The 16652-nt window shown below is 44.8% G+C and overlaps 1 protein-coding gene across 1 annotated transcript in view; it reads left to right on the top strand.

Moving 5' to 3' along the window:
* The first annotated feature begins 616 nt into the window (after window positions 1-616).
* The window catches only part of CREB3L2 (cAMP responsive element binding protein 3 like 2), a 111087-nt gene continuing 95051 nt past the window's right edge, over window positions 617-16652 (top strand). The window contains exon 1 of the mRNA XM_080664066.1: window positions 617-1130. Within this exon, the coding sequence (XP_080520192.1) occupies window positions 1029-1130 (102 nt within the window). The 5' untranslated portion in view covers window positions 617-1028. The remainder of the gene's footprint in view (window positions 1131-16652) is intronic.

Below are 16652 nucleotides of genomic sequence, written 5' to 3'. Positions count from 1 at the left end.
AAGCCCATAAAAACATGTCAGCAGCAATGCATAACAAAAAGGGCGAAAATGTGAAGAATAAACAGTGACAATTTGGTAGAACTGTGCTAATACGAACTCATGTGTAAATGGAGAATTTTTATACTTACGTATAATACGTAATTCACTTTTAAAAAATCCTGAAAGACTCAAATGAGCGAATTTACTTGAAAATAGGACAATATACAAATCTTCCCGCAGAGCAACTCCCTTTTGCTCTAGATGCGGTGTGCTAACTTTTTGTGGAGTATTCACAGGGAGCCTGAGCTCATCCTCCTTCTTTTACAGAAAGGTATTCTTGTCGCTATTCGATTGGCTGTCCCTCCGAGAAACCCTATTTTCATTGGCCCCAACACCGGCCATCACCGACTCAAGCACTCACTCCATTGGTTCGCTCCGCAGACAGCGGCTGTTGCCTGCTTTCCGGCTGGAGGAGTTTCCCCGATGACGTCAATGGCACCGCCCGCCCACATTCCAAAGCCTGGGCCGCCTGTCTGCGGCCCCAGCCTTTGGGGGCGGGACGGGCGGAGAAAAAGACTTCTGATTGGGTAGATAAGGCGAGATGTGTATTCTATTGGTCATTGCCCTGGAGGGAGGTGGAGTCGTAGGTGGGTCCTGGAGGCGAGCTGTGGAGCTCTGGGGAGACTAAAAGTTTGTAGTGTCTGGAGCAGTAGTGGGAAGTGGGCTTATTGAGGAGGGGTTTTTCTTGCGTTGAGAGCCGTTCTCCTACCTTCACTTTGGATGTACACCCAGCTTTAACCCCTTCACCCTTCGGCCTGATCCCTCGACTGCCTGTCTCCCCCGGGGGTTTTCAGATCTCCGAGCACACGGGACGGGAGCCCTGGGCAGTTCTCTCAGGCGGGGGAGCGAACGTTTCCTTCCTCAGTGCACAAGCTACACGCACACACGCTACACGCACTCACGCGTGCGGAGCCGGATCGCCCTCCGAGGCGCCTCAGCCAGCTCCCTCCTGCGCTCAGCATCCCCGGCCCGGCGCGCCTCGGACCACCATGGAGGTGCTGGAGAGCGGGGAGCAGAGCGCCCTGCAGTGGGACCGCAAGCTGAGCGAGCTGTCAGAGCCGGGGGACACCGAGGCTCTCATGTATCCCACGGTGAGGACGCGGCGGGGCAGGGAGGGCGGCCAGAGAGGGGGAATGTTGTCATCGGAGGAGCAGCTGGGGACAGGGCACTGGGATGGACATATTTGGGAAGAGGCTTGCCCAGAATGAAGAGATCTGGGGAGAGGCGTGGTTTTTTTTGTGTGTGTTTTTTTAAATCTGAACAGATAAAGGTGGGCAGCTGGCCCTTTTAAACTTTCAATAGTAGTGATGACACTATTGCTTTAGCAATTTGTACCACTCCCCCAGGCCTTTTCACATCTGTAGTATCATTTCCTATTATCATCAGTATTGTAAAGCGGGAGAAGGGTAAGGCGTTTTGAGGATAATATACCTCTGTTTCAGTTAGATTTTTGTGGGAAGGTTTTTAAAATCTAGACAAAATAAAGTAGTATTTTCTTTCCTTCAGTGTCATATTCTCTCTTTTCCTTTACTTATTAATATTTCAACAAGTACGTGTGTGTGTGTGTGTGTGTGTGTGTGTGTGTGTGTTGGAAAGGCCCTTGGCATTAGGAGGAAGATTGCTTTATTTGGCTCCTTTAACTGGACAGCCAAGAACTCTGCTTCCTCCCTCTTCAGAGGAAAGATCAGCAGAGGAGTGTGGAAAGTCTGAGGCAGTGGCATATTTCAGAAAGTCTTTGGAGGAGGTGGGACAACACACCAGTTCCTGCCTCAGAGACCCCTTTGGGGATTAAGCTGTCACAGAACAAAGACATGCTTTGAAAGTTTTCAATTTTTTGGTATTAAATTTGAAAAATGAAATTTTGTTTTTAGCAGCCAACACTGGGACTTTTTGTGAGATCCTTGTTTGCTTTTTATAAACACAGAAGTTTGTAATAGAGAGGGGAGAAGGGAAGAGGTAAAGAGAGGGAGAGAGAGAGAAAGGGAGAGAAAACAACACTAATGAGAAAACGAGAGGCTTGGTTATTTCTCCTTCATAATTCTTTTAATGGGGTCAGTGCCAGGGTATTTGAAACTTTTGCAAAATGGCCTGTAGGCTCCACCTCTTTGGCCTTTGCCTCTGCCTGACATTATTTTGGGGAAAGGGACGAGGGCTCCCTATGATTCCCACCAAAGCATTAGTGGTGGCTGAGAATGACTTGTTTAAAAAATGCAGAGTGCAGGGCAGAGAAGGAATGGTAGCTCACAAGCCAGATGTGTAGTATGGCCTGCCAGACTGCTCCCTGAGCCTGTCCCTAGGAGACAGTGTGGGCCGCATTTGGATGGGGCGCCCAGATGTGCTTCCTGTTATCAGTACAGAACTTCGAGCACATTAGCCCTCAAAAATCTTCTGATAATTGGATGCTCCAGATGTTTCTCCTGACATGGGCTGCATTTTAACCATTTGCAGAGGGCAGCTCTTCTCTTTTGTTCTTAAACCCACTGAAAAATGTCTCATCCAGCAGCTATACTGTCACAGCGTTGAGGTTGCCTTGAGCTGGTGGGATGAATTCTGCACAGGCCTCCATATTTCCTTTCTTGGGCCCTGTGGCTTGCAATTGTGAGATCACAGGCCAGGTTTTGAGATGCTCCCTGTGACTGTAACATTCACTCCAGGCAGCGCAGCTTAGACTGGCTCTAGCATCTTCATGCACTGTTTCAGGGACAGAGGCCCTTACATTCCTTTTGGTATTAAGGGCTCAGTTTTCCTATTCATTGTTATGAAGCAGTGATGTGTGATTATTTTTCTTCTGATTTTATTTTTTAAATGACTGGATGTCCACCACTTAAGGACACATCTCTCTTTTGGGGAGCCCACTCATATAAAATGCCATGCACGATTGCCTCAAGTCTTTGGCAACTAACCATGTATATGAATTAGTGTTGAAAGAGGTGTTGGATTTACTAGCACAGAGGACTGGATTATATTCCTTCTAAACTAAGGGGACTTTGGCAGAGATTTGAAAATAGATAACTCCCCATCTGTTTCTTGAACTCTGTTGGGTATCCTGTTGCAGAGCTAGTTATTACTGCCATTTGTCTATAATGTGGAATGGACTGACCTCCAGGTAGAAAAAGGATGGCCTGATTATGCATTCATTCAAAGGTTTACTTGTTTTTTTAATTAGCAGTTACTGAATGTCTTCTGCATGCCAACACTGTTCTAAACAGTTTCGATACATCAGTGAATAAAAGGAGGCAAAAAATTCCTGATCTTGAGAAGCTTACATTCCATTTGTGTGTGTGTGTGTGTGTGTGTGTGTGTGTGTATGTGTGTGTGTGTGTGTGTAGGGGAAGATAAACAAGTGACAGACATAATAAGTAAGTGAAATAGCATGTTAGGCAATATACGTGCTATGGGAAAAGTAAAAGTAGAACAAGATGAGGGAGATGGAGGAAGGGCAAAATAGGATATTGAATGGAGCAATCGGAATAAGCGTCAGATACAAGGGGATCTGAACAAAGGCTTGAAGGAGGGAGAAAGTTATTTCAGTAGGATGAAAAGCAGAGGAAGGGCCCTAAGGTGGGAGTGCACCTGGTGTGAGCTTATGGTAACATCATTTCTATTTTAGATTCCCCCCATTTTGGTCAATTATTTTCCCTGTTAAGCGCAGGTAACTTCTGAGACACAGTGCCTGTATTTGGAATAACCCAGTAAAACTCTTTAAGTTGAGTGGATTGGGCATTATACGTATAAGGATAGGAGAGCCTGCAGGGAGGGTAAGACACAGATATAAATTAGGAAAGTGGCAAGATATGATAATGGCTACCATCTATTGAGTATTTATTATCTGAAAGGGAGGGCTGGCTTCGCGAGCCTGCCGCTTGTGCAGCCCCACAGGCACCTGCACTTGGTTTATCCTCTGCTGTCACTATCTTGCAATCCTTAGTAGTTTCTGAATAACTTTCCATTTTGCATTGGGTCCCACAGATCATGAAGCTGGTTCTACTGAAAGGCATTGTATGCAATGCTTTTCAAACATTATACCACTGAACCCTCTTAATGACCCAGTGAAAGAGTCATTTTTGTTATTTTCATTTTACAATAAAGAAAACTGAGGCTTAGTGAGCTTCAGCGACTTGGTGAAAGGTCCCACAGCTAATTATTGACAGACCAGAATTTCAATTCAAGTCTGCCTGCCTTCAAAGCCCAGGTTCTTGCTTACCATTTCATATGAAGGAAGGGTCCAGTGTTAAACAGAAAAAACCGAGTCAGAGGTTGGGAGAAGATGCTGAGCCCAAATGCTGCTAATGTTTAACTGAGGTGGTGGTGCCAGTCACCAAGCCTTCCTAGCGTGATCACTCTATTTGCTCTAAATAGGGATTTACTTACCACATGCATGATTGTTAATGCCCTGTTTTAGCAAACCCGTGACCAATCTGATTTTAAAAACATAGAAGGTTTAAGTTGCCTGAGGCTGGGAGTTTAAGGTCTCTCGGGCCTTCTGTGAGCCATCAGAAACAACGCTTTTCTCAATCATTTAGTCATGGAGAAGACTTCTTGGTCCAGGAAGGACAAAGGCCCAAAGTCTACGAAATAATGAAGCACGAATACAGTGAAAATGGACTTGCTTGTTAGATCATGAATTATTAGGGATTTGGCCTTCCTCTTAAAGCTTAAAAAATAGTTACCTATACAGATGATGAAATATAGTACTTTTATGAACGTGACTTGGGGGACCAGAGGTCAAGAGAGGGCGGGTGGGAGAAGGAGTTATTTACACTCTACCCCTTTGTACTGTTCAGATTTTTAACCCCTGAATGGATTTAGAAAAGGACAAATGACAATTTAAAGGCACTGCATAAAACTGGACTAAAGGTAATTTTAGCCTGAATTTCCTTGAGGGCAGAGGGAGATCTGGTGTGGTATTTACACTCAACACCACTCCAGTTGAGGGAGGCCGTGGGTGAAAAATAGAGAAGCAGGAGTGCTTGGTGGGCAGGAGTCCTCAAGGTGGAGAATTAACAGTGGGTTTGTATGATAAACTTCCTGATCTTGATAACTTTCTTATATCTAAGTTTAATGATCTGGAAACAGGAATTTTGTCAATTATTTTATTTTACTTTTTTAAGTATACAACAGGAACTACTAAGTCTTTGTAAAGATAATGACAAGTTCTGCTTGTTTTCAGTGCAAAATTCCTATAAATCCAGTTCTTTGTAAAATGATTTAGTTGTTATACTACTTAAATTTTGCATCCAATTGGATCTTAAAGGGAAATGACTGATCCTAGACAGTGCTGGGGGGGCGGGGCGGTTAAGAGGATGGTCAGCCTCCCTGGTGTCCGGATGTGAAGGTCATCTGGTTTCCACATCTATCACTGATTGCCAGGATGGAGGTGGCTCACCTCATAGGCTGATGGTTTCCCCTTCCTCTCTGCTGGTCCAGAGACCGATAGGGCTCCAGTGGGACACTGGAACTTGTCGTTTGTTGTTTGTCTCCTGTTGTTGGCCCCTGGCTAGGTTCTGGGGGAAACCTGGGTCCTTGTGGCTTGAGAATATCATCGCTTCATGTCACCTGACCTCCACAAACTGAATAGAGGTAACGATTTCAAGTAGGAGACAAAACTCTGAAGTGTAATTGGTCTTCAAGGCCATCCTTTCATCTTTTTTCACCTTCATCTCTTCTGTGCTTCCTTTGTTTCTTGGACCCCAGTGCTCACTGTAATAATGTTCTCTTTCCAACATTTCCTCTTAATTTTGCTCTCAGGAAAGATTTGATAAGCTTCTATTTAACATAATTACTTCAAATCAAAAGGCTGAATCTCTAAATGGAGAATTTAAGGCACTAGTCAGGTAACAGGGGAGAAATATTTGGGGAGTTGGTGACGAACCCTCACTACCCCTCTTCTGTTCCATACATGTGGCTGTTATCCATAAAGTAGCCTTGCACATGTGTTGCTTATTTATCTATGTTCTAAAGGGTTTTTATTGGCTTGGTGAGAAACCTTTGACCTATTATATTATTGTCTCTGAAATTGTTCTTATGCTGTTAACACGAGTTGGAGAAAGGTGGACTTGGGCACAGTCCTGAAAGATGAGAGTATGGTACTTGCCTTCTTTCTTGAAAGATCCTGAGTGATAATATTCTATGCAGCTCTGATATGAAGTTGTTCTTGCAAGAGAAAGAAGACATTGCATGTTGATTAATAATTGAATTAAATTACAGTGCTTGTAGCTGCAAGTAACTGAAAAGTGATTGAGATTGCTTATATAATAAATAAATTATTATGTCATATTGCAAGAGGCCTCGAAGTATATCTACCTGTTTGGCCGATTCAACAACTCCTTAGTATCATCATGGACCCAGATTCCATCCATCTATATGCAAATGCCATTTTGGGGGCAACCTGAAGGCATCTCATATCCATGTAAGTTACAGGTGTTCAACTCAAAATGACAATATTCAGAGGAAAAGAGGTTGTATCTTCCTTGTGTTCCTTCTTATGATGGAAGAAACTTTTTCCGGAAGCCTACCAGCTGATTTCTCTTTGAGCTTTATTGTCAAGGATTGGATCACATGACCATTCCTTAATCAATGACTGGAAAGGGATTTACATGATTGGCTTAGTCACATGGGAATGGAGGAGATATTGGAGGCTCAATCACCATGACCATTTATGATGACTGTTAGTAAAATAGTCTGAGTTGGCAGGTTTTTTTTTTTTTTTTTTTATTAAACTGAAAGATAGTGTTTGTTTAACCAATGGCTTTTTTATCATAAAGATGGATAGCAAATAGAAAATATTTTAAAATCCACAAATTAGCCTTAGGAGCAAATACTGTGCCACTTGCAAAGCTCTAAGAACATTATTTAGCTGTGCTAATAGTATCCAATGAAAGAAGACTATAGAGATGGCAATAGTCTCTGAAATGCATGCAAAGGTTATCATGAAGGGAGTACTGTTGTGTCCCAATTCACTCACTAGGAAATCTAGAATTAACAATATTTTCTGAACTCTCTGCATCAGAGTTAAATATCAGGGCTGGAGGTAGCTAGCTGAGCCTGTCATCGTGCTCACCATGCAAGACAAGAGTGACTTGTACTGTTCCAGGTTTACACAAGCTCACATCAGCTGGTGGAAAGCTGAATGTCATTTTTCAAAGAATCTGTTTTTCCAGTTGCTTATGGCTATTCAAATATTGATAAGGGTGTGCCTATTTGCAGGATGGCTCTGAGCTGTCTGCTGATTGTCTTGGGAAGATGGCCCTAGTCCTTCCTGGGCAGTTGGTAGGTGAAAGGGTATATGTGAATGATTTTGTGAATGATGGAGTAGTGTCCACAGTCCCTGCCTCTGTAGAGTTACAGTTGAAAAGAAATTATGAGACCCACCATGGTTGTGTCAACCTTGAGCCTATTGCTCCATCTCCGTGCTCACCACATGCTCACAGGCTCTTTCAAGTGAAATCACAAGTGACCTCAAGTTTTCCCTGAATGGAATTGTCTAGGTTATCCTTGAGGTAGATAGGGGGTGATGAACCATTTTATCTATGGAAAACCTGAAGTCCAGAGCAATAAAGATGTTTGCTCAGCTGGAACACAAACTCTTCTAGGATAGGAGACATGACCTTGTCTTTTCTATAGTCTCACAATGCTTAACCAAGTACAGGATGCTCAGAGATACATCATAACTGCTCGATGCACTTTAAGTCGAGTGAGGCAGTCTTGGAAAATGGATAAGCTCGATGGCCTTCTTTATTAATGTTGTTTTTAAACTGCATTCTTGTAACTGTTTATGCAAATTGAAATTTTAGTGACTTGGGTAATTCCATGTCAGAATCTTTCCTCGTTTAGTTGAGAGAACAAGTTCTCTGATGATCTTGGGCATATTGCCTCACCACTCTGCATCTCAGTTTCTTCACATGTCACTGTCTGGCCCATAGTAGACACACTTTTCTACCCTCTCCCCCAAGTCAGGTGTCTTCTCTCTGGGACCTTAGGAGTCTGACATCATTCAGAAAGCACAGGGACCTATAATTATTCTCTCTCGTGTATCTTCATTTCCTCTCTGCCCCAACTTCTACCTTCTGCTATAAACACAGGTCTCTGCCTTGAACACATGTTTGCCAGATGCCATTACTCTTTCTTGCTCATTTTTTCTCTCTTGTTTACTGCTAGCTTTCCTCAAACAAGTGCTCAATAGCTACAGCCTTCATTTCCTCACTTTCTACTTACTCCTGCATCCTCTTTTCTGGTTTCTACTGCTGCTAGAGGTGCTCCAACTTCTCCCTAACTGCTCAATCCAGTCTATTCTCTGTCCTTGCCTGCTAGGACTCATGGAAATATTTGGTGATGTTGACCACAAGGTCACCTTGTAACTCATTCTTTGGCTTCTGTGACAATCTGGTGGGTTTAATTTTTCCTCCTTCACTGGCTTCCTTACCACCTGTTAAAATGCGAGCACTTGGTACTTGGCCTTCTGTAATCTCTGTATGCTCCCCTGGGCTCCTCTATCAACTTTAATAAAGGTGGTTCTCAGATCTTTTTTATTATTTATTTAGAGAATACTTTATTAGTTTCTGTAGTTCTCAGATCTTTATATCTATTATTTTCAATTGATGGACAGTGGGAGATCTTTGGATCCAATATTCTTTTGGGCCCTCATTTGCTGCAGAACAGCTCTGGTTGGGTAACCCTTGAAACTTCATGATGCGTTACTCAGACTAAGAAGAGCTGTGGTACACTTTGATCCTCCTTATCACTGCACCCCATCTATCTCAGGGAATGTTAAATGACTCAGCTTTCCTACAGTGTAAACCTGTGAGAAGCTCACGGGTCATTACTGGGACACAGCTGTTTCTAGAGTCAATGTCACCCATCAGATGCAGACTGTGTTTTGTCTGGCCTTGTGCTTATTCTCCGGCTGGGGAAACCCATTGTGCTGTTCCCCAGTGGTATGTCTCATTTTTTCCCAGGACTATGAAGGTCAATGCAAAAGTCAGACATAACTTCTTAGATCATGTGCCATATATTCCTCTGGCGCGTTAAATGCTGGTGAGCTCAGTTACCATCGCCTCATTCTGAATTGCATGCATTCGAATTGCTCTATTTTGGAGTAATGTATTAATCTAAACTTTACTGACAATACTTTCAATTTTTTTTTTTAAGAATTGAGATGTGTTACTCTGAGCTACCCAAGTTTCTATGCCTGCTTCTTGTTAGTGGCTCTTGGAAGAGAGTTTTTCTTTGGAGAATAAAGCATTTGGATGTGTGAGCTCATTATAGTACAAATTACTTCATGTCCCTGGTCTCAGTGTCTCCATCTGTAAAATGCAGTATTTATATTACACAGTTCCAAAGGTTGCTGTCATTCCCAGTTCCTGGTTGAGTTGTCATGCTCCTCTCCTGGAAAGTATCTCATCTTAATAAAAAAGGGCGATTTAAAACAACAGGATTCTGTTGATTGCCTATTTCATTGGGCAACTAATTGGCAGCTGTAGTTTTGCATTTTGCAGCTTCTGTTTTCTGACTTAAAGCCTTGCCTCAGTAAAACCCAGACAAAATAAAGAATGGAAAAACAGAGAGGCACAGAGGTAGGAAACATATTTTTAACATCAGGAAAAAAAATCCCTTTTCAGACTTCTTGGCAAATAAGAGGAGTCTGGGGGGAGGGGGGGGGGGGGAGGAAGTCCACAAACAGTTTCCTAGTTGTCTGAGTGGAAAATCCTGGTTTTGAATATTTCATATCTTGGAAATGTCTGAATAGTTTTTGTTTAAAGGGAAATTCCTTTTGGCTGAGAAAGAGCCTGCAGGATTCAAACTGATAGGGCGATGTTTTTAGAAAGCGTGGAGGAAATAAGGCTTTGTGGTAAAGGCTTCTCACTGGCCAATTGTATTAAACAGAAATTTAAATCCATGTTTACCAATCACAGTGTTTTAATGGTTCAGCCTTTAACTCCGTCGTTCTTGCTTCCTGTCTGTGCATCCTGGGGAAGCATCTCCCCCCACTGGTCTTTCCTCCAGTTTGAGAAACTTAATGAACTGCTTTTTCAAGCCTATACATGGTCAAGGCAGGGAAATATACATTCTTGACCTTGTGGCTCTCCCAGTGGAGTGGGAAGGAAGATATGTAAACAAGCCATTAAATTATAATCATTAAATACCTGGTATACATTTCGCATTAGAGCGGTATTCAGAGTATTTCTGGAGCACAGAGAATGGAATGACAATTCTGAAGGAGATGGAGAATTGGGGAATATTTCACAAACGAGGTGATATTTGCAGTGGGTCCTGAAGTTTAAATAGGAGTTCTCTAGTAAGTGGGAACAGCAGGTACTGAGTAGGAATGTCTAAAACATCTTGGTTGAGTCGAAAAATCCAAGTAGTTTTATGCAGGTAGAGAGTAGTTTGCTCTGTGGGGAGTTTTGGGAGACAGGACAAGATCATAAAAAGTTTGCATGCTTTGTTAACCATTTGGACATTCTTTTGTGAGAAGTAGGGTGGAAGGCTTTTAAGGGGAGCGGGATGGGAGAAGAAATATGTTTTAGAAAGGAAACCCTAGTGGTTATGAAGGATAGATTGGAGGGCAGAATTAATGGCAACAAGATTATCTGTTGGTTGTTTCAATCTGTGGAGTAGATACCAAGAAGGCCTGAGCAAACAGAGAGGAGCACAGAAGCACAAGGAAGGGGTAAGGACTAGACTTGGAGACTTAGTGACCCCAGGGGATGATCCAGAGATATGGGAGACTTCCTGTTTTCTGGCTTGGTAACTGAGCTGATGGTGCTGCCATAGACCTAGGGAGGGAATATTTAGAGGAGGAATGGGTTTGATGGGGGAAGATAATGAGTTCAGTTTTGGACATGGGGATTCTGATGTGTTCATCGAACATTCTGGTACCTAAAAGGCATTTGGAAATTTGGGTCTGGAGTTCTGGAGAAAGATCTGAACTGGAGATGTAGATTTGGGTGTTTCGAAGCTAATATCTCATATAATATGGTCCTGGGAGGTCAGGCTGAGAGTGAGGAGTGTGACAGAAAGGCTGAGGATGGAGCCCTGGGGGGCACTTGAGGGGTCAGCTGGGGAATTGGAATCTGCAGATGGACCTCAGAAAGAAACGGCAGGGAAGTGTGGATACTGAGATAGTACCAGGTGGACCCACTGGCTGCCAACGATGAGTTTGATCACAGAGCCATCAACAATATTCAAATGACAGAAAAACAGGAAAAAATTCATTGGCCCTGTTTTTGTAAGACATACTAATGGGGGCAGGTAAGGACAAATGGTTGTGTAATAAGAATATGAGTCTGAGGATGTTCCAATGGAAGGAGCATTCAAATAAATGGTTTCAAAGAAAATGTGTAGCTACAAGTAGGACTTACAAAGGGGCCTCTGGTCAAGCCCCCTGCAGCCCTCCCCACGCCCCCTGCGTGCTGGGGCTGGCTTCCACCTTTGCTCTCTGCTGCCCTGTCTCTGATGTTGCTTTTATCTCAAGTTTGCTCTGGCCCTGGGAGGTCAGGGACGGGCATAGGAGGAGGAGCTCTGCAGCCAGGGCTGAAGTGAGGGCCTAGGAAAGGGAGCTGGAGCGTAAGGAAAATGCTGCTTCCTGCCTGCCCAGGGCAGAGGCAGCTTCACCCCACAGTTCAGCTGTAGTGTTGGTTTTGTGATCTCTTGGCTGCCTGGAAATCAGGTTAGTTCTTATCACATTATCCTATATAATAAAAGCCTAATATGCAAATTGTCTCCTCAGGTGGTCGTTCGACCGGGAGTTCAACCGCTCACTATGACGTGCACTGACCACCAAGGGGTGGCGCAGAACATGGCGTGTGTCAGTGACACACTGCGACCTCTTGCCGGCTTCCTGGGGGTGGGGATGATGGGGACGGAGGTGTGGTGAGAATGCGGGGTGTCCACCGAGCTCACTCTCACGCCCCCTGCTACCCTCCCCTGGAACGCCAGGGCTCGTGCGCTGGGGAAGCCCCCATGCTCAGGTGCCAGGTGCCTGCGAGGAGCCTGCCCCGCACCCATGCGGCCTCTTTTGGGTGAGCCAGGCCTCTGCTGCCAGGACCACAGGGGCCGGTTGGGCTCCCCGTGGGTTCGTGCAGGAGCTGGTCTGCGAGGCTGGCTGGGAGAGAGCACGCTGCCCGCCTGGCTTCCATGCGGCACCGCTGGGTGGCCCAGAGGCCCATGCTGCACCCTGGCCCACAGCATCTGGCCGTGCTCACCGCATCTACGTGTGGTGACTTGGGCGCTATGACTCAGGCAGAGGGGGGCTAATGGGGACCCGGGGGCCCAGGTGCTGCCTGGGGCCCAGAGGTTAGCTGGGACTGCCCTTCCACGCCAGATGCTTGTGCTTCAATTGCTGGCCAGGCCTAGGGACTGCGCCCGTGTACCAATTTCATGCACTGGGCCTCAAGTTTCAGTAATAAAATGTCTTGGGAGGTTGAAGCACCTATGTTATAAGCTTATAAATAAACTAGAGGCCCGGTGCACGAAATTCATGCACTTGGGGGATCTCTCAGCCTGGCCTGTGCCCTCTCGCAGTTTGGGAGCCCTCGGGTGATGTCCAACTGATGGCTTCGTCAGTCAGACATCCTTAGTGCTGTTGCGGAGGCAGGAGAGCCTCCTGCCACCACCGCTGTGCTCTCCAGCCCTGAGCCTGGCTTCTGGCTGAGCGGTGCTCCCCCTGTGGGATTGGGCCGAAACTGGCTCTCCGACATCCCCTGAGGGGTCCTGGATTTCAAAAAAGTGCAGGCCACACCAAGGGACCCCACTGGTGCATGATCAGAGCCAGGGAGAGACATGGGAGGTTGGCCAGCTGGGGAGGTATTGTGGTAGGGTTCCAGGGCGTGTCCAGCCCGCTTCACTCAGTCCCAATCGGCCGGACCCCAGCAGTAAGCTAACCTACCAGTTAGGAGCATCTGCCCCCTGGTGGTCAGTGCACATCATAGCGACTAGTGGTCCGGTGGACTGTCTGCCCCCATTGAGCAGCCTTAGCATATCATTAGCATATTACGCTTTGATTGGTTGAACGGCCGACCGGTTGACTGGACACAGCATATTAGACTTTTATTATATAGAATAGACTTAATTTTTAGAACAGTGTTAGGTTCATAGCGTTAGGTTAGAGCAGAATGGACAGAAAGTGTTCCCATGCACTCCTTGTTCTCTCCGCGCCATGCACAACCTCCTCCACCGGCAACATGCCACTGTTATAAACTTTTGAGTTGTGGATTCATCAACTGGGGTTACCTGTGGCAGCTTTTGGTTTTAACTTTGCTTTTAAAAATGAGTCACAGACAAGCTTCCTTTTGTAGTCCAAGAAGACAAATTGGCCCACAAGTCTTAAACATATGTTTGTGTGTATAGGATTTTTTTGTCTTGTTTTAATTAAAAAAAAAAACTTATTTAAAACCTTTTAGGAGCAGACCTATAGATTTCAGTAGAATACCATTAAAATGTTGAAATTTGGTGTAACTACCCCTCCCCCTTACTTTCCATTTACACATGGCTTAGGCACTGGGCACTGTCCTTGGAAAGGAATGGATCAAGTGAGGGAAACGCTATATTTTTTCTAACCAAAGAACCCGGAGCCCATCTCTGTAGCTAGGACTTTTAGCTTCCTAGCCTGAAATGGTATTCATTTCTGAGGCACTGCCAGGAGTTGTTTTTCTGGTTCTGCTCTGGATTTGCAAGTTTTCTTTCCAGGGCTCTCCTACAGCCCTGACCTACATTTGGGAGCAGCTGGAAAGCTTGGAGCTGCTGCGGGGCTGAGGGGGCCCCCCTGAGGAAACCACAACCATACTCAGAGGGAGTCAAACCCACAGGGCTTGGGCTCCAGGACATCGCGTCCTAACCTGAGGCACCCAGCGACCCCGAGAATCAGTGCATTTTCATGTGTGATGGGTAAGAGAGGCAGAAAAAAAGCAGCAGGTAAACCATTTGGTCTTTCAGCTGTGTTTACACAATAGAAACTTGAGGTGGGTTGAGACCAGTGTTTGCTTTTGATTTAAATACAGACTTATAGGAGGAAACTGAAATTAAGCCAGGCCCAGCTGAGAGGTGGGTTGGTTGAGTGGATTGAGCATGATGAGTGTTTAGCTTTCTTATTCCGACCCTTCTTATTTCTGGTGTGGGAGTCTGAATGTCTTGTGGTCTGTTGATGGCTCACTCACTGGGGGAGAAGGTTGGTAGTGAAAAGGAATTTTAGAGACAAAAGAGGCAGCTTTAGGGAGTCTTAGAAATAAAGAGGGTCCATGGGAAAGAACAGGTTTTTCCTATTTGGGGGCCCCTTTCCAGTGGTCCCTTTGGGGCACCCTGCCCAGATGGAGTTTGTATATGCTTCCAATAAACATCTACATTTTTATTAAAGAAATGTGTTAGTCCAGGAATTTATTCTTCATCTTCATTGGACAAGGATCCATGAGAAGAAGTCTGCACCCCCAAACCCTACGTTTCAGTAGGAAAGGCAGGCATTTTGGAGTCAGCACAAACTTCATAGGCCTTATTACTAATGGCAAATTATTTGTTCAGTGCTTTCCCAGCTCTGTCGGCATGGCACTCTTAGCAAATAATGATGTCTGCCTGGTGCATTGAAGTAACGGATGAGGCTGATCACAGCTCAGGGGCCCCGTCGGCTCCAGTCTCCACTGGGAGCACCCCATAGGCACACTCGGAAAGCTACCAGAAAAGTGCCACGCACATCATAAGTATCCAATAAAATATTTGATGCATGGCCCAGCCAGCATGGCTCAGTGGTTGAGCGCCTACCTATGAACCAGGAGGTCACAGTTCGATTCCGTGATCAAGGCACATGCCTGGGTTGCAGGCTCGATCTCCAATGTGGGGCCTGCAGGAGGCAGCTGATCAATGATTCTCTCTCATCATTGATATTTCTACCTCTCTCTCCCTCTCCCTTCTTCTCTGAAATCAATATATGTGTTTAAAATTTGATGAATGAATGGATGAATGGACTCTGGGTTTACAATATGGTTTTGGCACTCCCTACTCTGGGTATCTTTCTGAGACTATTTCACAAGGCTGTGATAGAGGACGAGTGACATGATGTAAATAGAGTGTCTCCATGCCTTGTCTATGGTCACTACCTAGGAGATATTAGGTTACTGCCCTCCGTTTTTCTACATCAGTAATTTCAGGGAAGCATATGAAGAAAATCCTTGCTGGATTCTAAACTTCAAGAAAAAAAATAGTGCTAGAATAAAGCCTCTTCAGTGTGACCTAATTGTTTGTATTTATTTATTTATTTTCTGTTTTATTGAGATATAATTGACATATAACACAAATGGACAACATAATGATTCGATATTTGTATATATTGTAAAATGATCACCACAATAAGTTTAGTTAATACCCACCACCTCACATAGTTATAATTTTTTCCTTATGATGAGAATTTTAAGATCTGTTGTCTTAGAAGCTTCTAAATATGCAACACAGTGTTGTTAACCATAGTCATCATGTTATACATTTCATCCCTAGGACTGATTTATCTTATAACTGGAAGTTTGTACCTTTTGACCACCCTAATTGTGACCAGACATTTAGGAGGGTAAATACCCCAAAAGTTCCCTTAGTTCCTCCCTGAATCTTTTTAGGTTTAAGGCCCTGTATTGATTTGCATGACCGGATTCACACTTCCATGTTTCAGGCACCTGCTTCTGCAGAATTGACATTCTTTGTAGGTTTTGACGGGGTGGGTTGGTGGCAGGTGTCACCAAGTCACAAGAGGGAAGGCAAAAAGAGGCAGCCCTTTCCTTGACCCTGTCATTCCCTGAAATAACCACGTGTGACTGGACATTGAGATCATTTACAGTGTTGTTCTAATATAAATACCGTTTCTGGGGGTGACTGTGATAGGACTCCATTAACACAGGGGAGTGGGGAAGGAACTGTAAGTGAGGCCAGGACCAGCCCCAGTGGGCCCTACCCACAGCATCCGGGAGAAGCGTGGACGGCTCACTCTCGTCTGCTGTGACACTCCTGTCCCCTGGGCCTTTCCAGCAGAGTAGAGTTGAGTGCTATTGATAGGCTGAAGCAAAAGGCACTTAACCCACAACACCCTCTCCTTCTGACCCATTCCCTGAACTACATTCAGGTTTTTTTTTTTAATTTAATAAATCTTTATTGTTCATTTTATTACAATTGTTTCTCCTTTTCCCCCCCATCGCTCCCCTCCACCCGGTTCTCACCCCACCCTTTGCCCTTACCTCCCCCCACACTGTCCTCATCCATAGGTGTACGATTTTTGTCCAGTCTCTTCCTATACCCCCCCATACCCCTTTCCCCCTGAGAATTATCAGTCCACTCCCTTTCTATGCCCCTGATTCTATTATATTCACCAGTTTATTCTGTTCCTCAGATTTTTATTTTTTTATTATTTTTTTAATGTATTTTATTGATTTTCTACAGAGAGGAAGGGAGAGGGATAGAGAGCTAGAAACATCGATAAGAGAGAAACATTGATCAGCTGCCTCCTGCACACCTCCTACTGGTGATGTGCCCGCAACCAAGGTACATGCCCTTGACTGGAATCGAACCTGGGACCTTTCAGTCCGTAGGCCGACGCTCTATCCACTGAGCCAAACCAGTTAGGGCTGTTCCTCAGATTTTTAATT

This window comes from Plecotus auritus, assembly GCF_963455305.1.
Source record: "Plecotus auritus genome assembly, chromosome: 4".
NCBI classification, from domain to species: Eukaryota; Metazoa; Chordata; class Mammalia; order Chiroptera; family Vespertilionidae; genus Plecotus; species Plecotus auritus.
Note: the sequence above shows the minus strand (reverse complement) of the source record. Positions and strands in the feature narration are given on the sequence as shown.